The sequence below is a fragment of the Ruditapes philippinarum genome, unplaced genomic scaffold (assembly GCF_026571515.1).
Source record: "Ruditapes philippinarum isolate M1 unplaced genomic scaffold, ASM2657151v2 ctg7603_1_1_1_1, whole genome shotgun sequence".
Classification (NCBI taxonomy): domain Eukaryota; kingdom Metazoa; phylum Mollusca; class Bivalvia; order Venerida; family Veneridae; genus Ruditapes; species Ruditapes philippinarum.
The window spans coordinates 177589-197354 of NW_026854711.1; the positions used below are offsets into that span (position 1 = coordinate 177589).

The 19766-nt window shown below is 31.7% G+C and overlaps 1 protein-coding gene across 6 annotated transcripts; it reads right to left on the bottom strand.

Moving 5' to 3' along the window:
• Nucleotides 1–906: 906 nt before the first annotated feature.
• LOC132740833 (uncharacterized) lies at nt 907–19153 on the bottom strand. Of its 6 annotated transcripts, none has more exons than XM_060728849.1 (4): nt 18994–19153; nt 16785–16894; nt 3004–3723; nt 907–1142 (listed from the first exon to the last, which is right to left on the bottom strand). In XM_060728849.1, exons 3-4 carry the CDS (start codon nt 3710–3712, stop codon nt 1012–1014), a joined length of 840 nt encoding a protein of 279 aa, XP_060584832.1. In that variant the 5' UTR covers nt 3713–3723; nt 16785–16894; nt 18994–19153; the 3' UTR covers nt 907–1011. The 6 variants fall into 6 exon arrangements, with proteins under 6 accessions (XP_060584832.1, XP_060584833.1, XP_060584837.1 ...); XM_060728850.1 differs by lacking the exon at nt 18994–19153 and adding an exon at nt 18791–18901; XM_060728854.1 differs by lacking the exons at nt 16785–16894; nt 18994–19153 and adding an exon at nt 9871–9970.
• Between the last annotated feature and the right edge of the window lie 613 nt (nt 19154–19766).

Genomic DNA, 19766 nt, shown 5'->3' on the forward strand with positions numbered 1-19766 from the left:
GATATACTCCATATCAATGAGATTATCTCACTATCAATTAGATAAACTTTATATCAATGTGATTATCTCAGTTTAAATGTGATTATCTCAGTTTAAACGAAATATCAAAGAGAAAACCTTTGTATCAATCACAAAACTTATATCAATGAAATTATATATATATATAAAGATAAATCTCATATCAATGAGATCAATGAGGTTATCAATTTCATTAAAGAGATTATTCCCTGTATTGATAAGCAAAGCTATTATGTTATTGTTTGTCACCATCATAATTTGCTGCCTTTCAAAGGACAAACTTGCAACCTGAGGCACTAAAGTGAGTCCCCATATTGCAAAATGTGTTTTGTTGATTGATGAAATCTATGCTTTATAACAAGGTAATTTCTGGTTAAAGGAATTTCACACAAAGCAATAGCAACTGAAGTATTAATTAAATTGACAGACCCAAAGCAAACTCTTGAATATATCTTGGAATATATTGGTGAACAGTCAAAGATTCTCGGCAAAAATATGGGTAAAACATCAAAGATTCTCAGACTTTACATCTTAATGCACTATTCAATGATTCTAGGATTACATTTAGGTGCACTGAAAACATCTTGGTTCACTGTTAAAGATTCTAGAATTACGTTTGGGTGCACTGTCAAAGATACTTGTCAATGTTAAAGTTTCTAGAATTACATTTGGGTCCACTGTCAAAGATACTTGGCAATATTAAAGATTCTAGAATAATATTTGGGTACTGCCCAAAGTACGGGAAAAATTTTAAAGATTCTAAATTACTTTTCAGGGTAACTTCAAAGAATTTGGCAAATATCTCATGGAACATGTTAAAGATAAAGAAGAAAATTTACTTTGGGGGTCACTGTCAAAAAAAACATCTTGGTGACTTAAACGTCTTGGTAAACATCTAAATAGATACACAAAACATTGTCTGTCCAATAAATATTATGAATGAAGAAACTTTAATGAGGTATCGAAAAAACAATTTCTGATCTGCACCAATCACTATGAATTCCGGCGACTTTTCACTTTCACAGTTTGTTTCCAACCGAAAGTCTCGGAGAGGCCTCGAATGATTGCAACAATGATAAATAGAGGTAACAAGAAGGGTAGGATCAATAACATCACAGGTTCACCTGAAAATATAATAAACAACATAATTAACTTTACTTATTGAGTTTATATTTTGTATATAAAGCTATTATAGTACACAGGAATATTATATCCATGTAAATTCATATATATTTTATTTTTGGGGTCGGGTTTTACTTCGCACCAACACATAAAAGGTCACTTCTTTTCCGCTTTATTGGTGGAGGAAGACCTTAGGGCCCCTCCATGCATTATTTCAGGAACAAGACGGCACCTGAGTAGAACCACTGGCATCTAAAGTTACTTAATTAAGATTACATTTACATGTATGTATAATTATACATGTACTATATATAATATCCACATGAATCTATATATTTTCTAAATCATATTGCAAAATTTAATATTCACAAAAAAAAGTTTTCTCATATATTACCAGCATCTATTAATAGCAATAATTTAGAGCCAGTATTCAGTCTATATATTGGAATAATTCAATAAATGTGTAGCATTAATACTGATCTAAGTTACCTTAAAGCTGCCTTCAGTTTTTCTAAAGATTAAATATGTTATTTTTTGGATAAATCCTTTCATATAATTGTCAAACTAGAGGAATCAAGGTGGAAAATGACATTTGCCATGGCTAAAATACATAAACAATAAAGAAACCTCTCAATACCTCTAATCTACCAGTCCACTCTCTATATGTAAATAGGTAAAGTGGACGATTTATTTCCCAATCTTCTATTTTTAAACAATATGTCACTGACATGCTATAAATAGCTTAAGGGATGCTGTTTTGAAGAAGTTTTAATGATAAGGATATGATTGGCTTTCCAAGATAAAATTACTGTATGCATAGTATGAAACAATACATAGTTGTTTTTCCAACAAAAAATAACAGCTGTCAGAAGGCCACTTTAATAATATGAATAATAATTGTTTAACAAAATGAGCAACAATTATTCATCACAGCAGATATGAAAGCTAAATGTCAATATTCATAACCAAAGTCACGATGACTTTTACATAATTATATTCATGTAAATATCACAGTCATATTTTCTCCTTGAAATAAGTAGAAAATATTTGCCTAACTCAAGTAATTAATGCAGTTATGCAAATGAATGTGGCAAAATAAATGTAAATCATAATCATAATATAATAAATTGTCTCCAATATAACAAATATTTACATTTTTCAAAGAAGTATTCACCTAAATGTCAAAAACTCAGCAAATTGGTAGAGTTTTACCTTTTATATTTACTCAGTCTTAAGACAAATGTTCAACCAAATATTTAACCTACCAAATATTCACCTGAATAATTAATTATTCAGCAAATCATTTCCAAACTATGTCAATTATTCAAATGTGATAACCTCTGCATTATTACAGAGTGACAGTGGTTCACCTCATTATTTTGAATATAATTTTTATGATCATCAATTATAATAAATATTCAAATGAATATTACATATATAAGCAAAATTTACCTATATCATGAATTAAATTTTAATCTCAGTCTGTATAAAACTAAATATTTTAAATAGAGTTGCTCATATTTTTTTATCTGGACAAAACATTTCAGCAATTTAAAAGGAATTAAATCAATGTATAAAACTCAGTGAACATGCAGACATGACAGGGTGGCCTCCCGGCACAATGTGCCCTATAGTCTCACGGTCATTTTTGGGAAGATTTAAATTTTCAGCAACAAAGTTTAAAGGTAAAACTTTTTAAGCTTTTTTTTAAAACCAAAATAACTTCTCACAAAAAAAGCTTTACAATTTTTTTATTCCTCCCTTTTTGCCACTTTTTCAAAGTTGGTAACCTCCCTTGATTTAAACACTTGCTGTACAATAAATATTGCAATGTGTCAAACTTTATGACAACGTCATACTTACTGAACTGAAGAGATCCAAAAGAAGTCAAATGGAGATAACTCTCATCTTCCTGTTCACTTGTCTCCCTTGACTCCACAATTTGAACAGGGATTATCTCCCCTGCATAATCAGTTTGTTTATCCTGACCTGAATTTCTCATTTCAATGTTCTGCTGAAGCATATCTCGAGCTTCTTGTAATAATTTATCCGTCTTAGAATCTTCCTTTTTAGCACGAAACATATGAGCAAATTTTTTACGATCGTATGCCTGTTGAGCGTTTGTCCGAATTCTCGTCATCCTCTGCTCCATGCTTTCTAAACGAGCATTTTGCTCATTCTGGAGTTTAGTCAAAGCTGGATGATCGTCTAATGGGAGACCTTTATAGGTGCATAGTTCCTCTAATGGACTCATACCTGAATCGTTTCCTTCGTAATCATAACTTCCGCATTTATCACTAAAACCGGCCGAATTCCCCATTTTACCCTCACTCCTTAGAACCCAATCCACATCAACTCCGACAGAATTCGGAGAAGGTTCACTGGACGAGAAATATCCACTACTGTTCGAAAGCTGATCCAAGTTCACTGAATCACGGTATATCCTATGGCCGGCAACTTTGTGGATATTTTCTGAATCCCCGACTGCCGTCACACTTTTCATTATTTCTGTCAAATGGGATAGTTTCTTCCTCTTTTTATCCCTCCGCCTTTTTGATTGCACATGCCCCATACTGGTCGGTTCTGAAAACAAATAAAATAAGCTTTGATAAATTTAGTCATTGAAACCAAACAGATATTAATGTCTCAGAAAATATATCTTGAATGCTGAAATCAAGAATATCTTATCTTATATAAAGCAATGACCTTAATAAGGTTAATTAACAAAACAATAAAATTAGATCAATCTGAGACTTCCCTGTATTAAGTTAAAGCTTTGATGAAATCTAAGACTAATCAAGTCTGACTCTTCTAACAAAAGCTAAAGCATCAATTGCTCAGAAAAATTATTCCTTTATAATAAAGAAAACTATGAGTTAAGTGTTAAATCACATTTAGCCAAACTTATTAAACAAATACCAATGTAAAGGAACAAAAGACACTTTAATTTACACATAAAAAATAAACATTATATTTTCTTAATAATATCACAAAAATAAATCCCATTCTTACTAATTTTACCAGGTATATAATAAGTCTTTAGTACTTCTTAATCCTTGTCTATAGGAAATCTATTAAAATGGGAGAAGAAAAAAAATAGGAACAAATTACAGCTTCAAAAGAATATCTGGAATCTACCCAATGTCTGTTATTCATTAACATTGCCGAGTTATTTATTCCAAATCTTAAACAAAATTGTATAAAATAATCCAGGAACAAACAAATCTGCCAAAGTTATCCATCCCCCACCCACCTCAGAATCATGTATACACACATTGATGTAACACTATATTATTCTAGATTCATGCTTATTTTTATAAAAAAAATTGAAAATTTGACTTTTCTGTTATGTCCTAAAACAGTAATTTGTTTTTTAGTCCTAATACCCTATGAGGCACCAGTAACACCATGCGATTTAAGTCACTGTATTCAAACCACTTGCCCCTCACCACTGTGGATTCAAAGCCTGCAAGTAGCTTTTACGATTCTTAATTGTGAGGAAGCTTAGATCCATCTAGCTTACAAAGCCTTGATGGTTCTACTCAGGTGCCTGATTGTGCCTGAAATAATGCACAGAGGGGCACCTGAAGTCTTAAATTCATCCACCATTAAAGCTTCAAAGTGTTGCCATATGGCCTCTACAGTGTTGGTGCAACATTAATCCCAACTTTTACCTAATTTATGGCAGCAGATTTCTTATCATAAATAATCAGCTAAAAATAATCATCTATCAACATTGATTTAATTCACATTTTAAACTTGTATCAAACTGAGAAAATAAACAAGGAAGCAATTCAATTATGACTGAAAAAAAACAACTTATTCCGAGAAAAGAAAACTGAAACTTAAACCTTTATATTTTATAATTTTAACAATGCATTTCTTAATTAATGCTTAATTCACCAGGTAGAATCAATCAAGATATATTTAGCCAGTTTTCTGAAAATGTGTATAGCTAATTCAACAATAATAAACTTACCTAGGCAAGCAATAAAAATACAGTTTATATAAATTAGCTGAATCCCTCTAACAGTAAAAAGTGAAAATAAAACAATTTTTTTTTCTTTCTAAAAATAGATAATTATCCACTCATGAAAAAAATAAGCACTCAGTGATACAGACTTTTCGATGCTTATATAATCATTATATTTACATCTGTATAATCTACGTATTCACAACTATCAAGATAAGTAACATCAAAAAAACATATAATATTATGTTCACAGCGATTATCATAATTATTAAACATGCACATAGGAAAGTACAAGGCCTATAAAATTACTAAGCCCTTTAGTTCATTTTCAAGATGAGCAATTCTGTTACATACTTCGGCAACATAGTCACATGGTTCATTATAGGATAAAGTATATTAAGAAGTATCTATAAGGATTGCACTGTATAATAAGCCACAAGTCAGTCAAGTGGCACAAAGATTTTTGTGGTATTATAGCTACTATATATTACAGTTACTCATTTATATTATTACTCTGAATCATTATATTCTTTTATTATGTGTATATTACCATAATGTATAATAAAATTTGCTACCTTCCTCAAGATGAGCCAAAATATTTCGATAAAATCAAACTTGAGAAAAATGTACTAAGATTTTAGGAAAAGTAAAAAGATTCAAGATTCAAGTAATAATTTACAGCATTGTTGATTAATAATGGAACTGATTATTAAACAAAGGGCTATTCTAGCATATAGGCTTTTATTGTATATTTACTATTGGCATAAACAGTAATATTCTTTGAACTTGATAAATATTCAGGGCAATAACAGAGCCATAACTTTGTGTTAAATAGTAAAATCTGGAAATGCCAATGAGATGTATGCATACTACATAACTAATCAAGGGCCATAAATCTGAGTTATAAGTATCTGACCGGAACAAGACGACTATATGCACATCTCCTCTTAGTATCCCATAAAGTTTCATTGAATTCCAGCCAGTAGTAGCAGAGAAGTAGCGAGGAAACAAATATTTTTCTATATGGATACTGCATAACTAATCAAGGGCCATAACTCTGAGTTAAAGTGTCTGACCTAAACAAGCTGATATGATATGCGCATCTCCTCTTGGTATTGAAGGTTCCCATAAAGTTTCGTTGAATTCCAGCCAGTAGTTGCAGAGAAGTAGCGCGGAAACGATTTTAACTCCATATGCATACTGCATAACTAATAAAGGGCCATAACTCTGAGTTAAAGTGTCTGACCAGAACAAGCCGATGATATGCGCATCTCCTCTTGATATTGATGATTCCCTTAAAGTTTCGTTGAATTCCAGCCAGTAGTTGCAGAGAACTACTCCGGAAACGATTTTTACTCTATATGCATACTACATAACTAATCAAGGGCCATAACTCTGAGTTAAAGTATCTGACCGGAACAAGCCGATGATATGCGCATCTCCTCTTGATATTGATGATTCCCATAAAGTTTCGTTGAATTACAGCCAGTAGTTGCAGAGAACTACTCCGGAAACGAAATTCGGACGGACAACGCCAAAACTATATCCCCCTCCCGATTCCATTGGCGGGGGATAATTACATGCTATGTGTGATTAAATAATGACTGATTATAAGCAGTAAGGGCTATTTCTACATATTACGCCCTTTTTGTGTTATTTACTAGGGTTGCAAGTGCCATTCATGATCTGTAAAATGCTTCCTTTTGGTTATATATACTTCACAATATTATACTTCCTAATACAATTCTTCAAAATTTTCATGAAAATTAGCTTTACATCATTCTGGAGGCATGCTCTCATATGTTAGTTATTGATACTGATATTAAAATAAAATAAAAACCCACTCTCCTGTGATAAAATTGTTGTAAAATGCTCAGCTAATATTAATATATCGGAATAATTTTTTTAAAACATTAGAGCCCTTTAATAGACTTTCTATTCAAATTTCATAATGTATTTGTTGGTATTTTCATCTAAAATAATTTTCAAATAAACAAGTGTCAATCCAAATTGATAGAAGCAATAGAAGGTCACTAAGTTTTTACTCTTGTCAGAATGAGTCTATAGTAATATACAGTAAGTATTTGATAAAAACCTAAAAATCTTTACCATACAATCTACCATCTAACTACGTTTACTATACCTCATTTTACTAATCAGACTCTATTTAACATCCTTAAAGCCCATTCCCCCCCCCAATCCCTACCTCCCCACCCCTTCACTTCACTATACAATAATTTATATAACTTAACTACAGGTGCTAATTACCCTATTCAAATACTGAATGTGCATACCATACAATATTAAAATGCTTGCATTGAACTGACTTATGACTCAGTCATAAACTACTATACAAAGCATATTTTATAACTAATTATATATACACCAAAGGAATGTATGAAATAAATACTTACAATGTAAATGGGTACACTTATATATGCACATTACATTAAAACCCTCTTCTTTTTTTCTTCATACCAAATATGGGTACATTTTTCAAGCAACATAAATGACATGAATATTTTCGTGCAATTCAATTTTGTAGTTTTCATTTATTTGGGGAAAAAGCAAGAAATTAATGTCCAAAAGTTAAGATAAAAATACTTATTTTATTTTCTAAATATTCTCAAAGTCAGTATGCAATTGAATATTATATACACCAAAAAGCGATACCATATATCTCTCAGCTTTTCCACATCAGTTCAAAATTCAAAGCACTGGAAGAGTCCATTTCACCCGAAAGTTTTGATTTTTCCCATTTAAAATTTCATATCTCAATTTTATATCATTAAGTATTCTGAAAAGAAAATAAAAACAAACAAATTCCCAGATAGACATAGTGCAACTACACATGCTGACCAATAAATCCAGTAATGTTTCATGACTCTGGGTCAAATACAATTTGAAACAGTTTTTTACTAAGGTAAGGGCAATAACTCTACAAATCTGAATAAATATACAAGCAAACCCCCAGGTTAACAAGTACACAAGCTGCCGGACATTTCTGTAAAAAAATATTTTTTGAGGCTATTTAACATGACACAACTTGAAAATAGCATTTCTTTTACTTATACTTTCCAGGCCAATAACTCGGTTACCCTGTAATGTAAACTTTCATGACTCTTGGTCAAATAGTTTTTGAGCTCTTAACACACCACACAAGTTGAAAATTGCAAAAATCTATACGAAGTCAAGAGCAATAACTCTTAACAAAACTGAATTAATTCACATTCAAAACCCCAGGTGCACAGCTTTCATGCACTTTTAGAGGTAGTCACACAACACAACATTTTGGAATGGTTTTACTAAGTCAAGGGCAATAACTCAACAAATTCTGAATTAAAACAAGCAAACTCCCAGGTGCAGAAATACTTAAGTTGTCAAACATTTCTATAGTTTTATGACTCTATAGGTCAAGTATTTTTGGGCTTTGCATGACAATAGTCCAAAAATTGCAAATTTTACCAAGTTAAGGGAAATAACTCTAAGTACTGAATTAATGCACAAGCAAACCTTCACATGCTGAGTTTCTTAATGGACTTGTCCAGCTTACACTTTTCCTTACTGTTCATTATCAATTTTGGGGTTAACAACATGAAAGATTAAAGTTTATTAGCCAATATTCAGACTGCAGTTATGTGAAGGCTAGCCAGTGGCAGTATTTTGGTGGCAAAGACTTATCACTTCCATTACATTTAATTGCTCAAATATATTGAGGAAATTCAAAATTTTACTAATGTAGATAAGATGCTTTCAATTGTCCAATTTGGGATACATATACATGTATATATATAGTTGATACTAAATTAATATTAGAGAGAAAAAAGAAATTATTAACATATTGAAAGCAGTGGTGACAGCAGTGATGTATATAATTTATATTTTGCTATTCAGATAATACAATACATCAGTTATAAGATATTATGATACATGAGTATAAGATATTGATACATAATACTTACCACATATTCTGATACAATACTACCACATATTCTGATGCATTACTACCACATATTCTGATACATTGCTACCACATAATCTGATACATTACTTCCACATATTCTGATGCATTACTACCACATATTCTCATACATTACTCTCACATATTCTGATACATTATTACCACATATTCTGATACATTACTTTCACATAGTCTGATACATTACTTTCACATATTCTGATATATTACGTTCACATATTTTGATACATTGTAACCACCACATAATTATTCTGATACATTAATTTCACATATTCTGATACATTACTACCACATATTCTGATACATTACTTTCACATGTTCTGATACATTATTACCACATATTCTGATACATTACCACCACATATTCTTGATACATTACCACCACATATTCTGATACATTACTACCACATATTCTGATACATTACCACCATATATTGTGATACATTACCACCGTCATATTCTGATACATTATAATACCACCGTCATATTCTGATACATTACTACCACATATTATGATGCATTAGTATTATCAAAAATAATCCATAAATTTGCCCTTAATGTCACAAATGGCAATTAAAAAATCTACATAAATTAATTCCAAATTTAAATCACAATACATACCATTGGTAAAATCACATAAATATTACACTATTAACCATTCCAAAGAATTCCATGAAAATTCTAAGAAACAATCAATGTCTTATCCATAACAACTGATTACCAATTATCCAACTCAGCTTGTAGATTAATAAATATTTTTTCCTCTGAACACGCCCACCTATAAATGGTTTTCGCACTAAGCTCGCAGCCTTATGGTATTTTCCAGGTATGTTCCGACAACACCTTTCCGCCACTGCTGTTCGGTAAACATCATTCACCTTAGAGAAATAATCGCCTATGACTGAATTCTTACAAATTTAGAGAAACGTTCATTTCCAGAAATATTTTCCATCTATTTGTTTACAACCTTTTAGCTTAATAGCTTTTAAAAAAAATTATATGAATCATTGCAGGGTAGAAAAAAAACATTGCTTGGCAAGAGCTAAGATAGCAAAACATAGAGAAATTAATGACATCAAAGGGTTAAGGTGTAATTTGTTTTTGTTTCTGGTTTACCTTATGACAACCTTTATAAATCTAGATCCAGCCTAGCAAATAGCATGTATCTCGCCCTCTCCTTATTGAAGATTATTAGTCTACAGATCAAATGTTTCGGTCAATAAATTTTTCAAGTATGCAATTTCAAAATGAGCATCTCAGTTTCCAAAACAAAATGAAATGGTTTTCTGTAGCAAACACATGAGAGTGTCGTCTGCAGAGTATATTTCCCTCACAAAACAGTTAGTTATTAATGAAATGGATATAAAAAAGAATAATTGATGACAAGTTTCTACACTCTAACCAATATATAATCAGTAAATGTAACAAAAAAGAAATCGAAATGACTCTAACTTAAATTTACTTAATTTAAATTTGTTACTTAAATTTGTATTTTACTCATACAACTTAAATGCACAACTCATACATACAATTATTACTTATACAATTTGAATGTAAAACTCACCAATTACCTAAATGTGTATTTTACTCATACAACTTGAATGCACAACTCATACAACCAATTACCTAAATGTGTATTTACTCATACAACTTAAATGCACAACTCATACAACCAATTGGTACTTAAATTTGTATTAAAATACAACTTAAATGTACAATTCATACAACCAATAATATTCATGTGACTCATCCAACTATATTACTTAAATGTGTATTACTCACACAACATAAATGTATAACTCATACAACCAATTGTTTGAATATTACTCATACAAGTACAATTCTCATGTTAACTCATACAATCAAATTAATGCTTACCGTATATACATTAAGATCATACTCATGTAAAGTGATCATGAGCTTGGAACCAGTAAGTCTGTTGGAACCAACAATTATTCGAGATTTGTCTGTGTGAAAAGAAACATGGTTTTTGAATCACTTGATCATAATTTTGAACTCTGTGTTAGGAAAAGTACAATTAATATACTTCCATTGCTTCTGATCTGTCCTCGTAGTGTTTGATATTTAAGCTTTAGTGCATTTTGTACTTTAACACAATACATTTTGTATGAAAATAATTTTCTTGTACAGACGACAATTTCACTCTTTCTGCACATATTTTCTGATAACGTGATTATTGCCAAGACTATTATGTTTTTCGTTTTTGATGACTCGTGATTGATTCAGTCTTGACAAGCTCTTGCAGAAATCAATATGTCGCCTGTATTAATTGCCTGTCATCAGTAATAACTGCTTGCTATAAACATGTTCATGCTAGACAGCAAATGTTATAGAAGTTAGATGAACATTTCATTTGGCTGCAGGGTTTCCACTCACTGTAGAGCTTTTGCGACATATTCATTGAGTCATGATTTATAATCAAATGAGTCAGAGTTCCAGCTTATACATTATGTAAATGTTTATTATTATTGGTAATAATTACACAATTAAGTGATGAATCGGTCCTGTGCCATTAAATTTAGCACTTTAAGTATACAACCTTAATTAGGTATCATTTTAATTGAAACAGAATAATTTTTATTAGGTGAGTCGTTGAGGGGGAGTGGTGACAAAGTGGTTAAAGTGACATAACGGCCCCTCATGGGTAAAATTGAGCCCTTACTTGTTCCTAACACGAGACCCGGGTCGAGGTTATAAAGAAATTCCCTAAGCTCAAACTCAGATCTAAGGGATTCTGTTGATCATAATCTGCATCAGAATGTTCACTGACCAATGAAAATCCTGAGATTTGAGACAGAACTCAGAATTTATTTTTTTTTAAGCATTCTTCTCCGCTCCGTCTCAAATCTCCGGATTTTCATTGGTCAGCTGCACATTCTGTGTCAGGTTCTGACCAATGAAAATTAGAATAAATTAATGCACAGTTTATAGTTCAAATGCTTTATAATCAATCACTCACAGCCTTCGTGATAATTTTCCTGAGCATTTGAACTAAGACTGTGCATTACTGTACAACAATGCACTCAAAATTGATATCATGAACTAATTTAACAAATCGAGCTTAAATCAATATGTTTAAACTTAAAAATTCAATGTTTCTTAAAACACTTTTATGATTCTATTATTGAGGAAGAGGAACATTCTTTCCCAGCAGAACAAAATATTTCTGGAATTTTTTCAGAAAACAACATAAATAGGTACCCTATGATTATTTTTTTTTGAGAAAAATAAAAAAAAATCACCTTGCCAACTGTATTAGTTTGTACGTATAACTTAGACTACTATTTGAATGATAGTAAGGTATGACGCAAACAAGCTGCTATACAATGATGATGATTTAACCACCAGCTGTTGCTGACTGCATTGAATTCTGGGTAAATAATCAAATAACGCAGGTAAAAAAACGAACATCAAGGTATTAACTCCCACGCTAAAAATATATGGCGACTAACGATAATTAAGAAACTATTTTAAATATCAAAGAAGCAAAATAAAACTGGAAATATTTTCTTAATTTTTAATGGTGATATTTTTTTAAAACTCTTCGATGAAAAGTAATTTTTAAAAAAATGTCAATATTAATTTTAGTCCTAAGAATTACACATGCATTAAGGGAGACATTTTTAAAATCATAAATTTTTGACATGTAAAACATTATTTACGTCAATAAAGGATGCCCTGACAAAATAATATTACACTTAACTTCTCAATAGGTTGCAATAGATATATTGTGTATATCTATAAGAGTGGAATTAGTCTGGAATCATCAGTATTTGAACAACATAAGGCTATTGCAACTGTCTAGAACAAATTTCCATCTCTTGAAGTCTCTCAAATCAATAATAGCAATTCTAAATTCAAAACAACAAAGCCATTACAGAAGATTTAAAAGATGTAAAAGGATAAAACACCTACTTACATCTAAATGTTTACGGCAAATATGTGACATGAAACTCTTTTATTATAATTACTTATAACTTATCATTATACTACATGGTTGTAACATTAATTTTGATTGGATAATCAGACATATGTATTGTTTATATGATAAATGTCTGCATAAAAGGCTGCTATGTATTTGTGAAGTATTTTGGTTTTTAATCAAAGAAAGCAATTATTGTGCAGTATAATAAAGTTTAATGTAAAAGTCACTGTTGATATATGTTTGTTTGTTTTGTTTTGTTTGGTTTTACGGTGCGCCAACACAATTAAAGTCATACGATGCCAAAACAGGACCTCGGGTGTTACAAACTTAAAGCATTACACCAGAGGTCAATTTAACCACCTCACCAAAGTAATGCTGGAGATAAGAGATGCATTTATTACTCCAGTAAATCAAACCCATTTAGTGACCCTCTTATGATCATGCAGGGTTAAACGGTGATTGCAATGAAATATGCCTTAACCGGGCACGTCCCTCAACCACAAGGGACAAGACTGCTGATATATGGTCACAGGTAAATAGAAGCAATTTTTGCTATATAAACCTGCACTGTTATATGACTCTTGTATAACTTGTATATTAACGCATACAACTAAACCTTATATACTGAATAAACATATAATCTTTATAATTAACCAATAATCTTTGAATTTATTAATATAGGTTATCCAGTTCTCCGCCTCTAAAGTGTTAATTGCAATATGCATATGAATTTAATGTAAGATATTTAATTAAATCTTTGAGAAATGTTGAAATGTTTATTTTCATGATCTGAGAGTCTGGCAAATCCGATAAATAAAAATGCCCAATAATTCTGAATCGATACTTCAAAATAGACGATACTGAATCGATACTTCAAAATAGACAATACTGAGACAAAGAAGATACATATTTCAGCAGACTAAAGTTGTAAGAAAACAATTATCTGATGTGTCAATACCAAAAAAATTTCAGTTAATTAAACTTTTAAGGAAGAAATTACTATATAAATCAGTGTTTATTCTAGGACGCGCGATTGCGCGATTCACGCTAGTATTTAACAGATTGCGCACAATTCAAAATCATGTGCGTAAAAATCGCGCATCTATAAAAAAAGTTAATAAAACCGTAAAACTTCCATCCCGCATTATATTTGGTTGTTTTGTTTACATTTACACCGAAAACCGAAGGGAGGTAACTGTAAGCTAATTATAATAATTTAGTACCGTATGGTACTGGTTACGTGAGTTGACGGAAATTAACGGAATGTTCCGTATCGACCGGAACTAGTGTGCTAGGTCTGACAGTTGGGCGCCATTTTAGTGTAGTAAATAATCAAGAAAAATGAGGCAATTCCTAGCTTGGCTACGATCTAGACGTGAAAGATAGTTCGATTATTTGTATTGCCAATCCCTTTATAATCAATCGCGGCAGTTCTGTAATAATTTGTTTTCGTTTAAAAATTCAGGGGGGACAACTTCTGCTGCCTTAAATAAATATTATCGTTTTAATTATTTCATCGGTTGAACGCCTCAGTGTAAACTTAATGCAGACGATTTAACATTGGCAGTTTATATTGGCACCCTTTGATTTTGAAAATCGCCCCCTTTTTTGAAATAGAGGGGGGAAAATCACCCCTATTTTTCAATTCCTAGAATAGACACTGTATAAATTGCCACAGTTCAAAACTGTTCACCATTTAGGGGAGATGATGACTGTAAGCAGCCGTATTGCTCAGTCAGTAGAGCTGCGAAATGGTATTTCGAGAGTCCTGGCAGGGTTTGAGTCCCATGCAGTCAGGCTGCATATTTTTCTCACCCTGTGACATTTTAAATACTTGGTTAAGAATTGTAAAATCTGCTTTTAGAGAATACGTCACTGTTTGAATACTGTAAAGATCCAATGACAATTTTTTAGCTTTACTCATGATCAAGGAAGACCTCTGGTGCCCCTTCTTGGATTATTTCAGGTACAAATAAGCACCTGGGTGGAACCATGGACCTTCTGTAATCTAATTGGATAATTCAATTCAGGGCATTTTTAGGTTACTAAGGAAAAGAGGCCCTAACCTTAAACTTAGGAGGAAATAACATGGTATTTTTACAATATTGAGTTAAAATCTTGATTTTAATTGAATTTTAGGGGAAAACTGCATGATTTTACAGAACTTTAGAAAGAGGAAGCGCCCTTTAAAGGACCCCTGCAATACATGTAAAAGAAAAAATGCCCTGCATTACCAAACAGGATTGAAACCTTCAGTATTGAAAGGGCATGTTATATGAAATCAACGACTCTTAACATTTTGGTCACATCATTCCCTACTGTGGATTAATTCTTTAAGGGAATACAATAATAAAGTAATGTAATGGATTAAAATTTAAAATTCTATGAAATTTCACAAAAACCTAGTATAAAGTACAATACATGCTTCACAGGACCCTTCAAATCCTAGTATAAAACATTAATTATAAATACATAAATATGTCTACATTAAAATTAAATACTTTAATTTATCTCATTTCAGCAAACTTTCAATCTTCTCAATGCTCAAACTTGATAAATATAGAATTAATTAACCAATTCCTCAAAACAAAATGACTCCCAAAATACCAACCTAAGTAGTTAGAAAATGGAATGTATGTAGCGTATTTTCTGTAGGTGTGGCAAGTTGGCACCTGCCATGCTTTGTGTAATTAACCACTTGCATCATCAACTGAGGTATATACCTCAACAAACAAACAAAATATGTTAATAAAACTTAAGCATGTGCTGATTTTCTTAGATCATAAATAGTTTCCTAAAATATAGAGGAATTTAAATCGTAATTTAAAAGCCTTTACATACAAACTTCATCAGAGATTTAATAATGGAACTTTTTACAGTGAATTTTTAACTATATTTTACACCTAAATAAAGGTTGTTTCCCCTACCCGTCCAAAATAGGTATAAAAATTCTTCCCCTAGAAATGCTATATTTCCCCCTGAAATGCCCTGTGCACATTCTTCACCAGTACCATGGCTTAACAGCAGCTGACTTAAAATATCAGCTAGTTGATAAATTTATTTGACTAAAAGACAGAAAGCTGCTGTCCCTATAGTGTACCAACACATGTTCAATTCAATTGTGCACCAGTTCAAAGTAACCCCAGGGAATATGTCAAACTGACAGTGTTGGAGCAGAGTTCCCAAATGGGTCCAAAAGTTAAAATACCATTATCGAAAGAGTGGGGTAAGACCTTGTTTACAATAGATGTTGTCAGGAACTCGGGAAATGTGGGTTTTTCCAAGCTTATCGGTAGGTACAAACAAACTTTTTACCCTTATAGCTTCACGGTGCACTAGCCCGTCACAATAGATTAGTCAACCTATTGCACTTATTTTTGAAGCTGTAATAGTTAAAGTTTGTTTGTTTCTATGGAGTAACTGAGAAAATCCCAAATATTCTAATTCCGGAGTTAGTCTACTGACTGACCCAATGCATAAGCATATGATATGTGCTGTGAAAAATAAATGAGCTGCATCATGACAAACCCAACATAGTGCTTTTGCAACCAACATGGATCCAGACCAGCCTGATCAGGATCCATGCTGTTCGCTTACAAACCCTATAATTACAAGTAGAGAAACTGATGACGAACAGCATGGATCCTGATCAGACTGTGCAGATGTGCAGGCTGATCTGGATCCATGCTGGTCGCAAACACACGATGTTGGTTTTGTCATGGCGTGCCAAAAATTGTATTAAATACCTTTGTATAATATCACGCCATGTTTATAAATATGTCTTTTCTCCTCCCAGCTGCCAACAGAGTTATCTCCTTGTCTTTAATATGGTGCAGCCATTTTAATACTGCAACATCTGTTAAATATAAAACATTTGACATTTAAGTGTTGAAAGTATGCATTGATTTTTACTACAGCTGGCACATATATTTCAAGAAATGCCATACTGGGAGTTTAGAAGTAGAATACACTCTTATATGGTCAACATCTTTTACTCTCGTATTTTAATTGATATCAATGTCTGCTTAATAAAATTTCCAGATGAGGCATGCCACTCTAAGCTGCCACGTATGGCAGACAAATTGATGTACTTACAGAACTGGGGCATTTTGGTGTATTATACCTTACAGGATTCCTGTAAATAGCACCACTCTAATAGCTGGTTTCACAAAGATTTTGGTTTGAAAGTCAACATCATTTTTCACCTGAGCCTATATGAAGTGTTCACTCTTGCTTTACCCAAATGGGGACAATGCGAACCCACAACCCTAAAAGAAGTATTAAGGGGTGCATTGATTAAAATTTATATTAAAATTTATGGGCTAGAATTAAAGACTGAAACAAAATATGTTATACTGCAGGTTTTCCGAAATGAAGATTTTCTGCATCCATGATACAGCCTGCCATTTTTCGCCTGGAATGAATCTTAAATTCTTATACTGTGTTTGTTACTACAACCAGAGATAAAAGTGGACTGGATATAATTATCTATGCGAAATATTAGCACCATTTACATTTCATGACTGATTTCAATCAAATCAGAATTTAGCAATGAGTGTATAGTTTCTTCTCAAGAAAACAACAGCTTGGTCTTGATGGGGTTTGAAACAACTCTGCCAATCCTAATAGATAACTACATTACCCTGATATATTATTACCACTCATCCAGACTCCACCATCTGAAATTGATCAGAACATAAACTGTGACCTAGAGACACCATGCACTACATTTTATTGAATATTCAAGGACCATGTCTGACTTAAGTGACCTTGTTGTAAATATCAAAGGGGACTTGCTGACTCAAGTAACTTGATCACTAGCTCTTACAAATTAATTCATTTAAAAATCAAGCCTGGATGCTTACAGAAATTAGAAAATAAACCATGGGAAATTCACCTAGACCTGAAAAACTCTATATTGCTGTTTATAAAAGCTACTTGTAAGCAGTTTGGGTTGTTATATCCACAGGATTTCCGCCCCCATCCCTTATTTTAGTAGTTCTATACTTACCTGAAGTCATCCCAATTCCAAAACTTACATTTTTCCCAATTGAAAAGCATTTAAAATTGCCAATTATCAGTCTACATTAAGGTTGTTATTGAACTATTAAATACTAAACTAAAAGCTATCAAAATTTTCATTGTAAAAGTTTTTTCCCTTGCAATTATATTACTTATACAAGAACATATAAAACTTGAAGCTATCAAAATTTTTAAAAAATTTCCTTTTATTCATTATCTGTTTATATACGTTTCTGTTAGCTACCCCAATATTCACTTTTTTCTAGTCTTATTTTTTAAGGTGTTGGTGGGAGTCCAAAAATGTTGAAGAAAAAGAAAAAAATGTCAATAGTCTTGTAATATAGAACTTTACATGTTAAGAATTAATAATTAAGATGATAAGTTAAAGTACTATGCACTATTAATCAAATGTACATTTTAATAAATATTCAAAATAATAATGCAAATTATTATATACATTTATAATCATTTAATTTTTAAAATGCTTTTCCGACACTTGTACATGTTGTATATAAATTTATATGACATGCACTCCCGATATAACTTTTAACAATACAAAATAAGAAAACATCTGTGTATGTATACAACTGTATTAATAGTATTTCAAGGCCATGACCTATACAGCAGTTAACAAACTTTATAACAACTAACAGTTAATTAATCATAAAATGAACAATGGCTTGAACCAACCAAAGAAACGTCTAATATATGTTATTAAAATCAAAATGACCTTTACAACTTCCTCAAAATATTAGTTGCACTTCCTTCTTTATTAGTATTCACTATTTCAGTGTAACAGCGATCGAACAGTGATGACTCATGGACCTGGAGTGATTCATATTGCTCTATACGAAGTATTATTCGCCATTTTGACATTTCTCGCAGTTTTCGTCTGCTATAATAGTAAAATCAAGCTTAACAAATTAAACTAACCTTAGCTTACGAAATGTATCCAAATTCTGAACGAAAATGAAGTCTCCAAGAACACAAATGCACGTTAATTTGTCTCCATTACAAATTGTGTTTCATTCATACATCCGTGTTGTATTGCAGTTAATTGACAAGTCACGTGACGAAACGTCAAGAATGATGCTGAGTACTTGGCGGGAAATTTTGACAGCTGGCGTTTTTTGCGATACCGGAAAGGATAGTTCAAAACATGTGGTAAAAACAAATATTGACAAGCTTCAGTGGTAAAATGAATTCAAAAACATCGCTTTAACAGATAGATCTTTACAAGGGATATTACAACATACTAGTATACATTGTGATTTCAGTGAGAAAATATGCGAATTGCTTTTATTGTATGCAGGAGAAATGTTATTCTGTCTTGAGAACAATGAGGGTTGATAAAAATAATGTAAACGTATAGAGATAAATGCATAAGATCAAAAACTGCTAAATATTATAAAACAACAATGATGGCGATTTTTTTAATACAAATGTATAGGAGGATATCAACCAGATGCCTCATACTTAAATTGTCAAAGACCAAAAAATTAACACTAACTTGTTGTCTTTAAAGTGGACCAATATTACATAACATCAATAGCGAAATAATCGTTCATATGTTTTGTTTGTACTCAATGATAGCAGACATTAATAGTTGTTTAATCTACGCTTAATCTTATCAGGGACTGTCATGTTATGTATAGTTCTAATAGATGATCTTATTTAGCATTTTTTATCCAGATGCAGTTGAGGTT